The sequence below is a fragment of the Accipiter gentilis genome, chromosome 29, assembly GCF_929443795.1.
Source record: "Accipiter gentilis chromosome 29, bAccGen1.1, whole genome shotgun sequence".
Classification (NCBI taxonomy): Eukaryota; Metazoa; Chordata; class Aves; order Accipitriformes; family Accipitridae; genus Astur; species Astur gentilis.
In genome coordinates, this window is record NC_064908.1 from 6756982 (window position 1) to 6778159 (window position 21178).

Here is a 21178-nt window from a genome sequence, read left to right on the forward strand (position 1 = left end):
TTTATTCTTTGTTCTGAAAGCACTAAAATCTCGTGACCTGTCCTCAGGAGAACTGTCTTAACTTCCTGTAATTCCTGGTTTCAGGGGTACAAAAGTCTTTGCAACACGTTTCAAGTTACTAGTTTCAAAGACTTTTGTCTCTCACTAAAGTGACCTGGTAAGGCACTTGAAGACTCTCATTTTTGTGCACTGGAGATGTTTTGTCACATGAATGTTGAATCTTAAAAGCTGCTCCTATCTGCACTGAAAAAAAGAATTATTTGGTACAGCAAATGTATTGCATATCAAATAGCTGGAGAATGTCTCATGAGTTCTAGCTTTTACAGTATCTAAATTCCTTCGTAACTAAGACTTCCAACTGAGGTTGGGAAAACGCTTCGTAGTCAAGTGGCATACAGTTTGTTTCCAGCCAGACTGAAAAAACCCATGTAGGTTGGCACATTCAACACTCTGCATCCCTGTTCCACATGACATAGTAAAGGGGTGTTTGCCTCTTGTAGAAATCTGTTGAAATAGTTAGTTTTGCAATAACTTGTGGAATTTGGCAGGTGTAAGATAAAAAGTGAATATTAAGCTTGAGCAGTGAATACTTAGAGGAGCTCCTTTCTTTTTTGGACTATGGCATGGCTTGGTTTTAACTTGCTGCTTACTACCATAGCAGTATTATATGGAAGGTGAGACTCTGAAATCCAGTTTGATAGCGAGACTTCCTCCTGTATCTGTTTCAGCAACTTGGCAGCTAGTATAGGCCACTGAACCAAAGCATAATTTAAGATTTAGAGTATAGTTGTATTTTGGTTGGTAATTAAACTTCTGAAGCACGCACTAAGTTACAGTTGGTGTCAGAAAGTCATAGTGTTAGCTGTAGTCTGCTGAATTAAAACACTGTTTCGTGTTTAACAGTTTGAGAGTTACTTTGTGCTAAGTGAATGAGATTGACTTCTCACTTTAGCTGAAAAATAACTTTCTGCTGAGGTAGCTTTCAGCCTGATCTGATTTGCCATATGGCACTGTAGCCCTGCATGCTGGCACGACAGGGAGGATGCCATCTCAGTGGTGGAGCTGTGAGCTTGTGCTTTTTAAGTGTCAAGTAGCTGTCTGGGAAAGAAAATGGGGCTTTGAAATTCCAGAAACAGATTATTTTTTTTTCTGAAAGCACTATTGCTTTCAGATGTAAATTCTCTTCCTTGTAGCTCAGTTTTAGTTCTGCTTTTTTCAAGTGACTTGTCTCTTCCTGTTGATGAAAGGTGTAGCCAAGGGAATATAGCTATCACTTACAGCTTCAACGGTAGGCAAAAAGAAAATGAGCTACAAATAGTTCTACTGCCTGCTTAGTTGGGGGGACCCCAGCTAGCAAAGTGCTGAGCAATGGAATGGTACCTGAATTTTTGGTGTTGTTTTTTTTTTTTTAAAGTTTATAGAGAGAAATTGCATGACCATGAAGGTAACTTAAACATTGCATATAAAATTCATACATGAGAAAGAGAAATGGTATCATGGGATGGAATTCTGTGGCATCAAAATCTTGTCCAAATGCGGTCATCTGCTTTTGGGTGACACATTTCTCCCTTACCTATTTTCTTGTGCTGGTTTGTGTAGATACACTGCTAAAAGCCAAGCATGGTGCTAGCTTTTGAGGCAGAATGAACTGTTTTAGTAAAATGCAGTAGCAGGAACAGTGCAAGCTGTAGAAAGAAATATATTTAAGTTGATGTGCTACAAATGAGTCATGGCTGTGTAGACCAAAAGAAGCTGGACTCCAGAACTTTGAGAGCAAAGTCAGCTTGATTAAGCTACTTAGCTGTATTTGGGCTTTACTGGTGTGGTCTGTAAAATAGAGCTGCTCATAAATGCTCACTTTATAAAGTGAGTCAAGTGTGAAGATTGCAAAATATCCAATAATATCTGTTTTATGGATGTGTAAACTGAGACAGACTAATGGCAACCCTCTGGCTTTTGTAGTTGTAATGGTTTATGCTTCAACTACTGAAAAAAAGCTTGAATCGTAGTCTTTGGTCTAGCAGGGATTTGGTATTGTTTGTGTGTCTGTAGAAATAAAAATTGCTATACAGGATGTGAATATTAAGGGTTATTAACATAGATTTGACAAAGCTGCTGTTACCTAATAATAGAAAAAACAATTGGTGGTGGAGGTGCTGTACTGCAGAGCACTGAAGCTTTACAGATCTTGGAAAATGTAATAGCTAAACTTGAACTCTAAAAGTTTGATCCATTTGAAATGACATAGTTCTCAAATGCCACTGCAGCCTGGTAATACCCTGTACTTGGCAGTGTTTCAGTACGTGACACCTCATTGAGGTCTTCTGAAGATGAGCTCAGTCTTTATGACACAGCTGCATGTTTTGGGGGCTAAGAAAGTTTTCTGAGTTTCTAAATCACTTGGACAATTTGCACATACTCTGACTGGAAATAGAAGCAAGACAAGAACTTAACTGCACACCACTTTGCAAATGTAATGCTATAATTTTTTTCAGATGTACAGTGCAGCTTCCTGCTTTAGAAAATGTGCTGTATCTATTAATCTAAGCTAGTAATTCTTGTCACTTTTACTTCCATTTCACATGTCATAACCCCCTCTGCTTGTCCTTGCAAGGACCAGCTACTGAAAAGTCCGTGCATGTGATGAGGAAGTGTGTGTAAATGAAAAATTACTGTATGAGAGTGTAAAATAGGTCAACCTCAGGCTTTTTTGTGTTTTAAGGTTTAAAAAATCTTTTACTCTCATTGACTTTCTTTCTTAGGCACCTCCCTGGGCATACATTGCTTGTGCATGTGGCCTTTTCATCTACCAGTCTCTGGATGCTATAGATGGAAAACAAGCAAGAAGGACAAATAGCAGTACTCCATTAGGAGAACTTTTTGATCATGGCTGTGATTCACTTTCCACAGGTATTGTCATTTTTAATTGAGGTATGAGGATTAAATGACTCTATTTCAGGAGTCAAATCTGGAATACAGAAAAATGCTTCTTTACTGAAGAAGAGGACAGCTGATATTGCTGAATGTTTAGCTTTTCAGTCAACCTTATTTCCATAGACAGTATTTTTAATCAACTGAATGTCTTCTCTTGTATTACACTGAAAAAAAAAATTAAGCATGTGACTAATTCAGTCTGAGCCAGCAGTCTTCTGTGTATGCTTTATCAGAGTCTTGGTTCTAAAAAATTTTCTGTAAGAAGCTGTCAAAATGCTTTGCTATATTATGTTAGATTGAATCTATATAGAACGATTGCAAGACAGGTACGAAGCCTAAACAATGGGAAGGTAGAAGTCTGAGTTCAAGGTTAGAATCAGCAAGACTGGTTCCTACGTAGGTAGAGTTCATTGAGCCAGCCTGAAGTTTAACGCCATTTCAAGAGAATGATCAGATGCTTTCGGTTACTTAAATTCTAAAGCTCTTCTGCTTTAAATTTTTACAAATACTTTATCAAAGTCATGTATTTGAAAGGTGGAGGGGAAAGCATAGATACCTTATGAATCTTAAGTGACAGACCTTAGATTTTCTTAATGGCTTAATAAAAATTCAGAAAATGGGGAAAAATATGTCCAGCAAATCTTGGATACATGAGAAAACCCCAAAACTCTGGCTGCAGGCTGCAATTGCATATATCACTCGAGTCCCTTGATTTCTAATCCCATGAAGTTCAATAAAAATGTAGGAGATTAAGAAACCCTCAATATTCAGGACTTCTGATAACTGATATGAATTTAAATATACATTTTACAGTCTGTACTTTTTTTAAATGGAAATGTTAATCTCTTATGTCTGTGAAATAAAACAAATCAGGATACCTTCACACTGTCTCTCCTTCTCTGGGTCCTTTTGTTAGATTTGTTTCTGGTAAGGATCTTTGCACACATACACACTTTGTATTTTTACTATGTGACTGATTTTCTTCTGCAGTCTTTGTGGTTTTGGGAACTTGTATTGCTGTGCAGCTGGGAACGAACCCTGACTGGATGTTCTTTTGTTGTTTTGCTGGAACATTCATGTTTTACTGCGCGCATTGGCAGACATACGTCTCTGGAACATTGCGCTTTGGCATGTAAGTACCTTGGCTGAAAATAAAACTGAAAGTTAGGATGCTTTCCTGTCTAGTTGCACTTTATGTGATTGTAGTTCAGATCCTTAGAGCAGTAGTAAATGGTTTGTATTCGTATATACACACTTAGAGCTTGTAGCAGTTATTATCTTTTGGATCTGCAATTATTACTGAAAGTTACTTAGCTTGTGTTAGGAGTGGTAAAATATCCTTTTGTCATACTAGTTAATTAGGAACTTCTGATGTGAATTAAACCTAAATAAATAAGGGAAAGTACCTGGTGTTTCATCCCCAAGAATAGGATGCTTTTGTCAGATGGTGGCAGTCTGGCTTTAGTATTCGGTTAACTACTTAATGATTGATCTTGATTGACTTGTGATGGCGTATAGTAAATCTTTATTATTAACCATAACTCTTAAAATATAGTGTTTTAATTGACATTGTGCCTACAATTTAAAGTTCTGAATCCTTTTTAGTTAGTGTAGGTCATGGTTCTGTCAATAACGGGACCAAAACTGCAATGCCAAGAAAGTCAACAGCTGAAATCCCGTTTACTGCTGGGTGAGCGTAGGTGGGGAAACTAGCCTTAATGTGGAAATGTATGTTTATTCTGTGTTTGCATTCATAGATCTAACAAATATATTTTAAATAAGTACACTACAGAATGATTTTTGCATCTGGAAGCCTCTGAAATTTGCCCTTCATTTGTATGGGATTTTGAAACAATGCTACAACGTGCACTATTTATTTACAGTCTATTGTTATTGATCTATAGGTACCCAGATACTGCTAAACCAGTACAAATATGGACCTCTTGTCTATAACAGCTATTATTGGCAGGGTACTAATGCACATTCTCTTGAGAAACTTCTGTGTTTCTGCTCAGAAATTTAAGACATTGGAGCAGTTTTCAATGTCTATTGGAGGAAGAAAAGAAAAAATCTAGACCTCCATTCTAATTCTGACTACACCAAAGCAGATAGTTTCAATTCAATTCTGATACTTAAATCTTTAAAGTAAGACATCTGGCTTAAATCTTTTACTGTTTTAGGCTTCTCACTTTCAAGCTGTACTGAAGGTCTCAATACTGAATGCTTTTAGCTCCCTTTGAACTTTACGGGGCCCTGATAATTAAAGTTTTCCTGTTATTGATCAAAGAACACACAAAACCCCAACCTTGGCATGTGCTTGACTTTATAGACACAACCACCGAATTTGCTTTTTGCTCCAGACAAATGTGTACATTACTGCTGATATTCACTGTAACTTTTGCTTTTTGATTTTGTGTGTGTTTTGGTGGCAGCATTTTATAGCAGATACTATAGTTCTGCATGGCCTTATCTTATGAGAATTTGATGATCCATCAATATGTAGCTAATTTTGAGAAGGCAATGAGCACACAAATGTATGTGTGTCATTATTTTAGGTAATGGACAGCACTGTGTAGTAAACATTTGTTTCTTCATTTGCCCCATGTCATAAGGTTAATAGGCTGCCATAAGCTGATATTCATTTCTATGGCAAAACCTCTGAGATTATTTATCTAGTTAACTGATTTTCACTGATACTAGGGTTTTTTTGTGAAGCTTTCATTTCACCAATCGTAAAACTGAAAAAACAGTCTATATTTTATATATTTTATCTACCCTTTCAGATTCACTGGAGTGCACAGGCTTAGGTATTCTTACTCCTGAATAAGTGGAATCGGAGACAGCTGTTGAGAGGAGGTGAAAAGGTCTTAGTGCACAGTGGCTTTTCTTTGTCTGTGTATCCTAAGTAGTAACTCTACATCAAAGATACACTGAGGGGGCTGTGAACAGTAGTGATGATTTAGGAAACGTGACAGCATTTCTAACTTGCCTTCTATTCCAAAGAAGCAGGAAAGAGCACACAGCTGGTTATCACTTACTGTATTTCTGTGATGAGATTATGTCCAAGAAACTGTATTTCATTAAAGATCAACTCAATAGGCAAATTAGAAATGGCTCAGAGAAGAGCAGCAGACCACTAAAGGGAAAGATTAGTATTTTACATCTTACAGACAGCTCAAACTTGAACAGTTAAATATATAATCAACTTCACTTGCTGGAAAAGTCCATTGTCTTTAAAAAAAAAAGGACAAATTTTGTGTGTCAAGTTAAGTGTATGCTTGTGGAACAGAATGTCTGATTTGTATATGCTGTCACTTTACCAGCCTTGACAAGTCACTGAAGCTGTGCACTTTGTGTCAGACTTTAGCTGCAGAGCAGGAGTGTTCACCCTGAGGGAGGAGGAAGCGGGATAGCTTCTGCTAAATTCCTATGGACTGTTGCAGGTGGAGTAGGAAAGCTATTAGTCTGTGCCTAATTACTGAATACATCAACTGTGCTGGTTCTTTTTTCGTCGCACTGACAGCTGCAGGGAGCTGCCCTGCACTACATCAAGATTGTAGAATAATCAGTTGAGACAGTAAGGTCCCACTGATATGTCTCCATCTTTACATGATCATATAATTTTATTAGATCTTGGCAGCTGATGCAGACTTTTCAAAAAGCAACCCGAGTTGGTTAAATAGCTCACAAAAGTAGCTAGAGGTCAGTATTGCTTAAAAATACCCCGTGAGGGAGTAGGAGGTGTCTCAAAGCAAGTTGGCTTGGCTGCAGTAAAAGTTGCTACAGTAACATCAACAGTGCAAAGGCAGCAGGGAACAGCATAGATAGTTTCGTTTAAGAATGAACACCCAACCTGGGAATGAGCTCGTGAAAGAGCAGGAATATACTGCACATTTGAAGAAACAAAAAGATGATTCTGAATTGCAGGAAAACATTCAATATTAAAGCAGTGCAAATACTCTGTTCTGTTCTGTTTTTCAGCACAGTAACTGGTTTATCTGGATTGTGGACTTGCTGTGCTGCAGTACAGAATGAGCTTTGTTTCAGGCTTAATCTTGTATGGGTGCAGCTGTGCCATAATGGGGGCATCTCTGGTTTGGAAAAAGTGCATTTTTCTTCTGCATATCACAAAAATCAAACTGGCTAGCCCCAATGGACTTCCACATGTCCCTGTGGAAGCAGATTTAGTATTTCAGGAATGCAGAAACCAGAAGCATTAGGGAATATGGTGCACAAACCCTGAAAGAAATTTGCTTGATGTCAGCTGGAGTCCAGTTGTGATTACTACCTCTGGTTCTTCCAGACCCAAATTTACTCCACTTGGATTCAGTACTGCACCTGCTCACTGTTCTGGCCTCAGGAACTATATTGGGAGATGTCTCTGTTTATGCAGGTTCAGTGCTGTATCCAACCTTACAAGGGCAGTGTGCAGACAGTCTGACTCTGCAGGACCTGTCTCAAATCCAGGATAGTTAGAAGTGAAGCTAGAACTATTAGTCTCTGTCAGATCTGAGATGGGTTCTGCATTGCAACTGGAGTGTTGTCTTAAGAAACAGGAGACACAGCACTGCACAGGTAAAGACCTTGTATGTTTGTCCATGCTGGACTGACGGGAAGTGCTAAATCATATTTTAAAAATCCAGTGACATGAGGATGTTGCTGCACCATGGTCTCCAGCATTTCTCCTATGAGTTATTGCATTACTGGTTTATCCCAACCTTTTTTAATTGAAGTAGGGAGGAGAGTTGGTGATAGTAGAAACTAGGCGTGTATGTGTTTATATATATATATATATGTAACTATATACACAGACAGTGAGGGGGAAATTGGTTCCTAAGGATGCTTCATAAAGGCATATCAGTAAACACTGAGAGGAAGCATCAGTTCTTACCAGCTTTCATATAACTGAAAAGCTAAAAATGTTACTTCACTGTTTGAATAATCATCCCTAGAGAAAGCAGAAGAATTCAGGAGGTTGTTTAACAAAACAGCCGTTATTGAGGAATGTTGGAGAATTTGGGGGAACATTCTTGTTCAGTGACACTGTGGCAGTTGTACATGAGCAAGAGCCCACTTGATAATGAGGTGGTTTAGGAAGAGAAGAAAGTTAATTTGGTTAATCTTTCGAGACCTCTTGCCAGTACTATCACTGAGGTATGAAGGAGAGTACATATTTCAGAAAGCTGCTAAAATGAAGGTTTCCTCTTTAGCAGTTAGCAGAAAAGGAGTTTGTATTGTCTTGGATAGACAATTCACACCAAATATCAAAATACAGAGATGGAAGCCTTCCAAGTCAAAGTTTAGCACATTGAGTTCTTGCTCTTGGGAACAGCTTCAGGTTCTCAGGATTATGGTAGGAGATAAGGCAGTAACCTCCATGATTATTGGGCTTAAAACTTCCAATTTTATGAGTTTTTTTTCCAACACTACTTGAACTTTAACACCTTGGTTATTTGCAGAGGAAAGTTTGAAGCTCAGTAGAGTCTCTCCTGATGTCAGGGGGAATTGGTTTCTCTATGCTTGCAAGAAGTATGTGTTGAACTATTGTTGTGGTAGGTGTTAAGTTTGCTGCTTGCAACCTGCCACCTTCTGCATACTTCAGTTGTTCATTGCCACCTGCCGGCATTTCTATAGTGCTTGGTATGCATCATATAAATATGTGTAAGTGCCTTGCTACAGCATTAATACATACAGCTGAAATTGCTGAGGGCTGACATAAATGTTGAGGGGGGTTTTCCACATCATGATCTTCCCCCCTTCTTCCTTTCCCTCTCACAAGTCCTTTAACTGTTTTAAGCCAGGAACAAAACAGTCACGTGCAGAGGTGCTGCTGCCGATTTTTCTGCCGTTATCATTGAAAGATATTCCTACTGCTCTGTGAAATAGTGAGCTTCAACATAATGAGGTGAAGCATGTGGCTATCGTCTGACCTGTACAACTTTTAATCTATGTTAGTGAGCAGCAAAAGGAAAATATTACATATCATCATAAGTGCATTACAACAAGGAAAGTAGAAAAGCTTATGGCTCATTTTTAATATTATTTTTACCTCAACGTGAATTTCCAGTAGCTGGAAATAGTTTTAATTTATGTACTTATTTTTTTCTTCTGTACAGTTTGCTTTATTAATGCTATTTGTGTTTCACTACGTCCAAGTGAAAATGCTGGATTGGAATGAGTTAAGATTAAACTCTGTAATAACCTTTAAAACTAAGCATTTGGACTTCTAGCATGTGACTTTTAGCCTTTTTTCTCTCGCGTTCTGATGATGAACATTCTTGTTTTGCTGCAGTGGTTCCCTTAAGAAAACAATCCTTTGTCTCATGCTCAGATTCGTAGTTCATTGCCCAGCCTGAGTAATCCCACTTGCATGCTTAGTAGATACGCATAAAACAGATGGAAGAATCATCATTTCTCAGACCAGAGTGCTGCTATGCAGAGTATTAAATAGTAGACATACCCCCTTGAGTTTTCCATCCTCATAACTTCTGTTTTCTGATGAGGCAAGAGTGTTTTTCTTGTCTGCTGTGTTTTGCTACACTGGACTGTTGCAAGGAATTCTGGATGTTGGGGAGGAGGAGAAGGGTAGTACACAAATGCCCCCCTTAGTTTCACAAAATATTAGAAAGAAGCTGTATTAGATCAGCTGTATTGGTAGTGATTGACTTGATTTCAGAGCAATCTCCAGTGTAAGTATCTGTTTCCTGTTGTTCTTGGTTCACTTTCTCAGGACATCTCTCAACTTCAAATTAAATCCTTTCAGTTCGCCATTCTGGACAAGGAAAGAATTGACCGCAGCTGTTTCTAAACTCTGAAATTTGATTCAGTGGTTGCCCTTGTAAAGTCTAATGGCTTGTTTAATCAAACAGGACCTTTTAAGAATTGCTTATGGAATATACTCAATAAATGAGCACTGATGAGTATATTCTAGATGCATGACTACTCAATTGTGTGTTAATTGGCTCAAGACTCTCACCAGCTTGACAAGGGAACCCAGCAGAGCAGACAGCATACAAAATAAGACTTGTCACTGCCAACATCTAAGTAGTGTTAAGCATATGCTGAGGTTGATGGCCCCCTCTTAATCTTTCCCAGATAATATTTAAAAAATGAATCCATGTCTGAATTACAAATATCACTTAAAGTAACAAGGGAAGAAAGGGAAAACAAACTGCAGCTGTCTGAAAGTACCAAAGTTAGCTGTGTTGTTTGTATATGTGACTTTCTCTTCCTGTATTCCCTAAAATACCAAATGTTATGTTTTCTAACTATACTGTATTTTGTGCTGTGATAATTAAACTGAAAATGCTTATCAGACGAAAATTGCGTACCCTCTCAGCAGGCATGGGACTGCACATCATTACTGTACTACTTAAGCTCTGTCAGTGTGGTCACGATGAACTTTGTTTCTTTGATGTACCTTTTTAATCAATTGGCATGTTACTGGATAGCAGTCTGCTTCTGTTCCAAGTATACTTTGATAAGCACTGCAATAAATGGGATCTCTGTTGTGGCTGAATCTCATTGTTGATTTTTTTTTTTAAGCTAGATGGTTTGATGTAATTTTAATTTGATCACACTTCAAAATATTTTAATTATAAAATGCTATAAATCTGCATTTTAGCATAAGGAGTATGTCCTGTAGTTGTGGCTCTGTTGGCTACAGCGATCTTTTCATCCCTTTCTGTCAGGGGTGAAAAATCCATGTGTACAGAACAGAGTTCTGAGTAGGGGTCCAGAGCTCACTTGCCTTTTTTTCACATTATTTGCCAAGAAGCCAAAGAGTTGCGTGAGCAGGGAGTTGTAGCTTCTTGCTTTCCCTTAGAGGTGGCAAACTCAAGATGCAGTCTGTGCTTCTGCTCTACAAAAAAAATATGCAGTAGCCTCTTTAGATGAAGAATTCATATCTTCAGTGTCATTTGGAGATACGAGCGTGAGGTAGGAAGATGAGAGGTCCTGGATTGTGTTTGATTATGAGTTTTATTTGCTGTGACTTAGAGCAAGGAATTTCATTTTGTTTCCTCATGCATACACTGATGACTGTGTTTGCCCTTGTGTTGGAGTTATACTGTAAATTGCAGGAACTCTGAATGGGGTTTTAAATCTGTAAAATACTATGCGGGTTACGATATTTTTATTCATTCATTAATACTCTCATTTTTTGTGGTCATTAATTCCCTTCCTCTGACCTACCCTTTAAATTATCTCAATGCTGCACAGTAGTTGTCTGGATTTTGTTCTTTATGCCATGACTGAAGATCCGTTCTAATGGCTCCACTTAACTGAAGTGCTCAGGAAAATGTTTTGAAATGTTTTTTTCCCTCACACATAGATTTGATGTTACGGAGTCTATGCTCTGTACAGTAGCAATCCAGCTTCTCACAGGAACTCTGGGGCCCTGGTTCTGGAACTATACGGTAAAGTGAACGTTAAAGCTACCTGGCAAGCAATAGCATGGACTAAGCAGAGACAGCACCTTTGTCATGCACATAGTAACTGGTATATGAAAAACATCTTTCTAAGGGTATTTCACAAGTGCTTTAATACGAGGTGAAAAAAAAAATCTGCAAAATATGAATGAGCAGTATAAATCTTATCTAACCAGAAATAAATTTTTTGAAAGCATCATGTTTTACTTGAAAACAAAGCAAAAACCTGCCTGTTAAACAGAAAAGTTTGCTTTAAACATTTCTTTTTATTTTGTCACAGTCTGGCTTCCCCTAAAAGATAACCAGGGTTGTGGAAGCAGCTCTGTAAGCGTGGGTGTAGAATAATTTTGTTGGAACCACTTTTTAAAGTTGTAGAAACTTTTTGTTGTTGCTGTTTAAATACCTTTCCACCAGAAAAGAGAATTGCTTAGTTAGTTCGGGGAACTGTATGCAGTGCAATAGCTTAAAAAGTCACCAGTTACTGGTTAAAAATGCGTGGTTTGAACTATGCTACTTCATCCATGTAGTCTAGTTGCTTAACTGTGCTTGTAGCTTCATTGTTAAGTAACTTTATTTCCGGGTTGTCTTTATTTTCAAAATGCTTTTCCTCATGTCTGTGCTAAATATATCCTTTTCCATTCTGGTTTACTACTCTTTAGAAAGGAATTTCTCTTCTTTATTTCACCTTTTTTAATACAGTATACAGGCAGGGTTCCAATAAAATGGTATCATTAAAAGTAAGTAGGTTGGGTTCCTTGAAATTTCTCATAGTTGCTGGATTGTTAGCCAGGAGTTTCCCTTGAAATGTTTGAGGATATAAGAATAGCTTTTTGATAGCTACCTTAGAACTGCATGAGATTTTAAGTAAAACTGAGATTATTTTTTGGGGGGGGGGGGGGGAGGGGGGTGTTACATACCCTTTGTTAAACTTGCATTGATGCAAATTATGCTGTTCTTCTGTGGTTTTTTTTCATTTAATGGTTCAGCACAATCTCTGCTTTCATGAGGCTATTAGAGTCTAATTATCAGCTCTACTTTAGATCCAACAATATCAGCATTCTCGTAAATCATGGTGTATGTCATCCACTGGCTGCATCTGACAATTTAAGCCAAGTGCCAGTTAGGCATGCTCTGAAGGTAGTCAGATGACATAAACTGTCAACAAAGTATTTAAAAATTATGAAAGGTTGGAAATACTTAGTGTCAGGAAATGGTAATGTAGCAAGCAATAACTTGAAGGAAGGAAGAGCTTAATCAAGATTTTAGCCTGTTGTGATAACAGCATTATGACTCTGCCTGAGAAGTCATTTAGGGGAGGGAAAAAAAAAATCCCTTAGTGCCAAAACATTCAGAGACTTCCAAAGTTCCCACTGGTATGATAATTACATGAGAGGAAGCAACTTAAATTGTCATGAAAGTGAATTGTTTAAAATGGATGAGGACAAATTGCCATCTAATAGGGGAGCAGGAGGAGTTCTGATTCTCTGCACAGGTGACCTGGAGCTGATGGAGATGTCAGTCTGTAGACCCCACCTATGGTCTCCACCCTTGGAAAGGATGCCTTCGCCATTCAAGAAGAAATCTGTTTTACAAACAAATGAATACAGTGGTTGGTAGGAGTGTGTGTGTAGTGGATTAGCCAAGCAGACCGTTTTGTCACTTTTGCTCCAGTTACAGAATGCCAAGTGTTTGCTTGTGACAAGTCCCCTCGTGCATGCTAATTTTAACCCGTTTTTAGGCATACTGAACTACAGAATAGACTTAATTATCTTCTTAAATTCTTGCATGTGTAGTTTCAGATCCCTTCTGGCATCTTTATTTTTAGTTTTAACTAATAAGTAAAGATGCTGCTGCTTCTAAGTCATTCACCCAGAACACACAAAGCATCACGCTTATTTTACACAGTTTGAGGTCAGGTGGTATAGATTTTTATTTCAATAATGCACCATCCCCAAGATAGTTAAGCTACAGGAAATATGTATTTATGCTATTCTTTTTCATCTGATAGCTGTTTCATGTGACAAACATTTATATTGAGAAAGTATAATACTATAGCCCTGTCTTGAAAATACTACATGATCTGGCAAAATATGAAGTGAATAGCTTACAATTCTTGCAACACAGATAAACCTTGTACTTGCATGTGCTGGGCAGTAAGGCTTTTTTATTCATCAAGGAAGGGGAAAAAATTCTTAAATTGTTAATGAAGTTTGCTTATGCCTTTAGCCTATGGAGAAATTATTTAAAAGAACATGAAGGCTTTAAACAATAGAAAACAAAAAGATTTTGGGAATCAACTTAAAACAGGTTTACTCTAACCTGAGGTGTAAACATGCAGAATTAAAAAGAGCTTCAGCCTTGCCTCCCTCTTCCTGCATCTCTGCAATGTCACCCTTCAGTACTTGTACTGCTGGAATGTGACTTTTGCTTGCAATGTTTTACCTCATGTTTTGGTGCTTTTTCAAAGACCGGAATTGGGCAGTTTTAATACAATTTAGCACAACCATATAGAGAAATTGAAAATTAAGGTGTTTAAAATGAATGAATCTGGAAATTACTCAAGATTTTCATAGGAAATAAGTTAAAATAATACTGTTCCTAATAATCTGCTATTATGTCAGGAAACTAATGTTTGAAAACTAGCGAGTAATCTGCATTCAAGTTCGTCATGACAAGGAAGGACAGATTAAGAGTAAAACGTGTTGCAGTGTGTGCAGTAAAATCCATTGCAGTCTCCCTGCAAGAACTGGAGAATGCCTGTTGAAGCTCTATAGGCATTCTGCTGTTTTGTGAATTTAGGCAGACAGGGAGTGAGGGATGAAATGTGCATTTAAAAACTCACAGCTTTTATGCTTCCCTGACTTTATCTGAATTAACACACTTAAATATTGTTTACAGCTTTGTTATGGTTTAAGCCCAGCTGGCAACAAAGCACCACGACCCAAAACAAGCCTTTAGTTCACAAAGGTACCTGGTGCAGTGTTGACATTGTTTGACCTAGTCCCTGCTTGCTATCTTCAGTTCTGCAGAGCTGCTCTCTGTTAATTCTTTCCTAACATTAGTTTGCTGCAGAATCAGTATTTTTCAGGGTCATTTTCAATGTTTTTCCCAGCCTTGCAATTAGATGTTCTGTCTTGGCATTTTTAGTTTGTTAAACTACTGAGTCTAGATTCTTTGTTGCTTTGTCTTCGGTGTCTGATCTTTGTTCCTTGGTTCTTTGTCTGGATGTTCCTGATGATCTTAAAAACTCAATTCAGGGTCTTCTGTGTGTTTTCTAGAAGATGAAAAAATCCCTGGTTTATTTGAAGAAGAGATCTTTGGAACTAGACTGCTTTGTTGAGGAACTGTTACAATAACTTTATGTCCATCTATTGTGGTGTGGGCATGTCTTGGGGGAAATGGTTTGTTTCATTTTGTTCATTTCGTAGGTATTAGGGATCTGCTACATATTGTGTGCTATGTCTCTGCATCATCCTAGCAACATAAACTGTTTGGGCAATGCTGACATGACTCAATTTGTCAGGAAACATCAGGCAGAAAAACTGTCAGGTTAAGGGAAGTGTGGCTCAAGTGATTGCTGAAAATATCCCAGTTAAGAGGCTTTAAGAAACCCCCTTACTTGAGCTGCAGAATTCATGCTGCTAGCTCTTGCCATTTGTTTTTTCTTAGGATGTCCACTGTATCATTTAGATGAGTAAGTAAATACAAACACAAGGACAAAATAGAATCAGACTTTGAACTGGCCAATTCCCTTCTGGCTTTGAAATGTTTTTGCTTTCCTACAGGTCTGCTTATGGTACTGAGCTACTGGTTGTGTACAGTAATTAAATGGGGGGCGGGGGTCTGCTGCACCAAAGGCCTCTTCCCATTTTTGGTTTCCCAGTGCTATGGGTTTGTTTTCCTTGTGGTACCCATCTTTTTGCATTGAAGCAAAATAATTTTCTACTATTAGTTGATAAATGAGCCACTACTCCAGTCTGTGTTTTCTGTAGTCCTTATCATAGGAAGAGGCACTCCAATGTGCAATGGAACTTTGTGAAAAAAAATATAGTACTATTTATGTAATATTTAAGCAGGAATGTTATCACCCTGCTTTGCAAATAATTTCCCTAGCCACTAAAGCAAGCTATGTATATTTTTCCTCAAAAGGCCAGCGAGGGGAGTACAGAAAGGCTTTAGTCAGTCTACATCCAAACTGAGCAAGCCACTTTCCCTTCAGGTCTGCTTTTGTCTTGTCATTTTGTTAGGTACCTTCCCAGTTCTACCAGTGTTTAAAAACAATACGGTGACTGAGGCGATTTATGGATCTTTTTATTACTAGCACATTTTATCTTGAAGCAGTTAATGAATACAAGTTAATCATTAAAGTGTAGGAACAAATGTCCTCTACATTGCCTGACGTTAACATTTTCCAGGTAGTGCTGTGTATTACCTCTGCTCAGTATCTTTCTTGACAAAACCATTGTTACTTTGTTTGCTAATTGCATTCTTTCACTTTTTTTACTCTGTTACATTTTAAGGGCTACTTAGGACTTTCATGAACAGTAGCAGTCCACTTGTGTTGCATTCAGAAGCCTTAACTTGTTCCCATTTATTCCTCCTTTTACTCCCTTGTCTAAGTCTGTAGCTGCGCAGTCACTTTGACTCAGCACAGTTTATTTATTCAGCTGCCAAAAGAGGCAGCGTAGACCTTCCACTGCCCTCTCCTTTGTGCTTGCATCATTCATGAGGCCACGCAAAATGGATAAGGAAAGCTGATATGCTAGAAATTGGGACAGGAAACTTTCTTTTTTTTCTTTCTTGCTTGGGTCGTTTTAGGTAAGCCTCTTCCCCGATCCAGTTGATGGCCTGACACTGTAGTGCTGGCACAAGGGAGAGAGAGGGACTGAGCAGGTGGTTTTGGGGTGAGAAGGTGGTCGGTCTTTAGAAAAGCTGGGATCACTGCTCCTTTTAGCAGCTCCATGGATTTAGTCCAGTTTATGCTGTAGTTGCATAGTCATTTTAAATACAAGTTAAAGGAATAGAGGAACAGTGTGCCTCTTCTCCCTTTCATCCAGCTTCTGTTTCCAAATGTTGTTCCCTTTTGTGGTCTAGCTTCGAGAAGCTGCCTGTCTGGATTCCTGTATTCTTAGATTTCTAAGCAGTGGCCATTTGACATCCTGCAATAAAAATTCACTGGATAATTCTAGCACCAGACATGTACTCTACTGGTGTTGAGCGTGTATTTTTGTCATCCAACAGTGGTTTTAATGAGCATAGGACGTTCTCAGTCCTCTTTCATCCTTGGTATTAAGAACTTATGCTTTATTTAGGTGATAGGTCAGGTGTTTAGTTTCTCCTCAGTTGGTCTTATGTCTTTGTCTTCTGTCTTAAGGAGCCCTGCGGTGTTAAAAAATCTTTTCTTTACATAGAATTGAACTTAAGACTCATATTTGTTCTGAAATATGAGATTCTTATAATAAGTCAGGGAGGAGTTTTTAACCAAATATACTTGCAATTCATTGCTGAACCCTTTCCAGCTGCCCGATGCCATTTTTAAGTTCGGGAGTGCAGAACTACAGACAATGGAGCAAAGGTTGTACCATGACTCTGTAAAGAAGATAATGCTGTCTCCTTAACCTGAATCCAGGCACTGCTTCCACCGATTTGGTTGGGCTCTCAGTTTTATGTAAGAGTTTGTCTTCCAGAATACCTTGTCTTTTATGATCTGAAAATTTTTTTGAAGTATATGATCTTGCTTTATTTTGCATTAAGATTACTGCTGCCAAAAGAAACCTGTTTTACCATCCAAGGAAAGCTATAAACTTGAGTTACCTACATTAGTTATTAGTCACTGTTTCCGTGAGCTTTCTCAGTTGCTTTATATCCTTTTAGGTCATTGACATAAGTAGTGGAGTAGGCTAAAATGCATTCGTGTTTAACCTGTGTGGGTTCATGGAGCTGCTTCAGCCCTGCCTCAGTTGGACACACTGAAAACACGTTTCCATGCTGACTCCAAAAGACAGGAGGAAGCAATTTGCATTTAATCAGATGTTTTGTGTATCTCTCTTCTTGCATGGCTGAGCATTTTTGGTTTTTTCTTGTAAGGTAGCTCAATGGCTTAATTTGTTTGTATAAGGACTGAAAATGTGGATTTTTAGAACATTCTTTCCTCTTTGTGGAAGTTAATTTTTTCCCCAAGCTAGCTCTGATTGCCTTACAGGATTGTTATTGAATATATCAGAATATAGGAGGACCCCGAGGTTATTTCCTGTGGAGCTCATATCTCCATGCTTGGTGTAGTGAAAAGAAAACTTACAAAGCAGAGACATCTAAAGGAAATGGTCTTTTAATTGGAATCTTCTCTAGGTTTCCTGTGACAGCTTTGGCTACACTTTCCCAATATATGTTAAGAGTCTGGAGAGTTCCTGGGTATTGCTGCTTTCCCACCTTCTTTATCCTTTATGCTCCCCTCTGCTGCTTCACTGCTTATTTACTTTACGACTTTGGGAGGGAGCAGTGGTAATTTGCAACAGCAATAGTCAGGGGTTGGGTGCCTCATACCTTGCTTGCCTGCTGTCAACAGTGCTGCCATGTGCTGATTCTGCTTGCTTGTTCCATAGGTGTGTGTCCTGCTCTTAGGGAGTTGTTCAGAAAGTCTCTTGGCTGATGGAAAGGTGAAGTTGCGCAGTGGGAGGTGGATGCAGTGTTGTTACAGGCTGCTAAAAGCAGCAGCCAGCGTTTAGAGAATCCATAGTAAGATAAGAAATTGCATAGAATGCCACATACCATTGCCCTTCTGCTATTTTATGCTTTGGGGGATGTTCTACATGGGAATTGGATGTAGCTTCATAATTATCCCGTGTCCATATTGATCTGCTGCTGAAACGAAATTGTATTTTGGTCAGACTACAGATTCTCAAGTGAGAGGATCCACTCCAAAAGTGTAACAAAGGCTGTAGAGAAAACTTCAGGTAGCATGCTAATCTGATATTAAACTTAATTATATGGTCTTGTAGCTCATTTAATGCAGACGGGCAAAAAAACTATCCCTGAACCGTTACTCCCTTATGCCTATACAGTTGATATCAACAGTACTTTTGTAACAGCAAAGCATGTATTTGCAAGAAGCGATTTTGAGTCTTTTAGGTAGAACTGTATAATTAGAGGTAAGGAATATGCCATAAATATTTCAAACTGACTCAAAGGATTATTTTTGATACAGTAATCCAGTATAAGATAGTATTATATGGCTTCATATAATACACCAGCAAGTCCATCCTCTTTGTTTCACTTGTATTTTTCTTTACTTCTGTTTCTGGAATTGATTTGTATAGCCATTTTTCCCTCTTGCTAGCTCCAAGACTTTTGCATGCTCTTTAAAACAAAGTCTTAAATTCAGTCTTTTATATAAGCCTTTCCTTCTTGTCCTTCTACAAAACATACTGTCTATGCTAGAAACAGAAGTGGTTTCTCTTCTTGCTGCATGCTAGGGACTGAACTGTGTAATCTTTAGCAGTGCACCTGACTGTACTGTTTACATTTGCATAAACTCTTCAGGGATTTGTGTTTCTTTTTAAAGTTTGATGCTATTCGGAGAGAATATTCATATTTAAAATAATGTAGGGAATATAATAGGGATTAAAAATATATTTCCTGAATTTTATCATCTGAAATAAATTCTCTTTTTTTGGTGGGCAAGGTTAAAACTGAATATTTATTTCTGCAACTGGCATTGGTCAGTTAAAAGAAGAGTTCCAACTGTTCCTTTTGACAAAATGGACTTTTATTGCACTGTGAAATAAAACAAAAAGTATACCACAGCATGGCTCTTAATTTTAACAATGAAACTAAAATATATTTTTGCTTTCTAAATTGTTTATAAATTTTGCCTCTTGTCTTCCTGCATATTTTGGGAGTTTTTATACTGTGCATGATAGAGGAGAGCTGCTGAGCTTGCAAATAACTGACTTGAAATTGCTTTGAATAATTTTGCTTTTTTTGGCTTTTTGTACCTAATCAGAATTGATGTGACTGAAGTACAAATCTTCATAATAATCATGCATTTACTGGCAGTGATTGGAGGACCACCTTTTTGGCAATCTCTGGTAATTTTGTTCATGTTCTTATTTTATCCTTTCTAATAATCTTTTAGACACCTGGAAGAACTACCAGCAGTAGCACAGTTTAATTTGTGAGGGGAAGGTCTCGCTTTTCCTCATAAATGGAAATATATATTCTTGAGTATAGGTCACATTGAAATAACTGTGCATTCTGGTTTTACCAGAGTTGTTAAAACGAGCTATTGTTTCGTATCTTGTGTTTGCAGGTAGAAAGTTATCAAACGTTGCACAAACTTAAATGTACCTTCAGTGAAGTCCAGCTTCCTTTGAGAGTGCTGGCCAGAACTTGAATTAATTTCATGCAATGAGCTAGATCAGCAGTGGAGGAGTACTAAATTGGACTGAGGGTATGGGGGAATCTTCTGGAGAGCAGTGGGTAACCACAGGTAGATAATTTGGCCTGAATGTGGGCTGAAAACTCTTATCTGTTTGGAGGGGAGAAAAAAAATTATCACTCTTTTTTTAAACTAAGATCATCCTAATTAAGCAAGCTGACTGTCATAGGCTGGCTGTATATAGATCTTGCAGATGTTATATAGGCTCACCAGGCCATGCCAGCTGGCAGTTTATGGGCTGTCATAAGCTGACTTTATATTTGCATTAGTGAAGTCACATTGGGCTATCAAAATGGCATTGTCTGGAGAAAAGCATGTACGTGCATACATAAAAAAAATAAAAAATTCTGGAAATAACATCTAAAGCATTGATTTCCTGGAAGGTTTTCCGTCCCGAGTATTGATCTTGTTTGTGTACTTGATAAATGCAATTCTTAAGGTGGATAAGGAAATCTTGATTTGCAATAAAACCAAGAGATGGTCAAAAATTACTGAAACATGTCATCCCAAATTGATGAATTTCTAATATGCTTCATTAAACTAGAGAAATGAACCCTCTAACATTGTAGAGAATATCTAGAAAAGGAGCTAACCTTGGCTACCCCTATTTTGTTACATGTGCTTTCAGGTTTAAAATTCCCACCCACCCCCTCCTCCGCCCCCCTATTAATTATAAAAACTGCAAAGTAAATACCATCTAAAGAGAATGAATGTGGATAGAACTAATTCTAAAAAAAATGAGGTTACAAGTCAGCTTATTGGTGCCAAACTTTTCCAGAGAGATTAGTATGCCCAACTTCCCTACACAGCTATTATTCCGCATTACAAATAGGGATTTCCAATTCATGTTCTTGGTTTGTTTTCTTTTTTTAAAAAAGGGGGGCAAATGCTGTCACAGCGACCTCTGGCACGATTCAGGGCAAGGTGATGTTTATGTGACCTTAGAAATTGTTCTCTTGTGTTATTTAATAACTTAACCCTTTTTAAATAACCTGTGAAGTAACCCTTTTCAGCAAAACCTTAAAATCTATTAGAAGTTCTGGGTTGCAGCAGTGTTTGGCTAAGTCAGCTGCCAAAAGATGAAACTATTTTGAATTCTGATGTTGGATTAATGAAGGCATTTCTCCAGAGAGCAAACTTCATCAGGTTTCCTGTGACAATTAGGAATGTTCCTTTTTCATTCAACTTGTGAGATTTTTTGTGTTTATTTAGAGATAAATGTTATTTACTACTTACAGAGCAAGATATATCATATAACCTCTCCTTACTTCACCCCCCTCCCCAATCCTTTAGCATTTTATGTGACAGCAAAATTGGTGGTTTGGTATTTTTGATTTGTTTCTATCTGGGGCAAAAAATAACGGAATAAAATGTGTTT

General features: G+C 38.0%; 1 protein-coding gene across 7 annotated transcripts in view; it reads left to right on the forward strand.

Annotated features, from left to right (window-relative positions):
• The window catches only part of CEPT1 (choline/ethanolamine phosphotransferase 1), a 72886-nt gene that overhangs the window by 40760 nt on the left and 10948 nt on the right, over window positions 1-21178 (forward strand). For 6 of the 7 annotated variants that reach the window (XM_049832785.1, XM_049832781.1, XM_049832782.1 and 3 more), the window contains exons 3-5: window positions 2763-2910; window positions 3925-4066; window positions 19366-19450. In XM_049832785.1, the coding sequence (XP_049688742.1) occupies window positions 2763-2910; window positions 3925-4066; window positions 19366-19450 (375 nt within the window). Of the gene's footprint in view, window positions 1-2762; window positions 2911-3924; window positions 4067-11266; window positions 11352-19365; window positions 19451-21178 lie in introns of all 7 variants that reach the window. The other variant, XM_049832779.1, reaches the window with a different exon arrangement.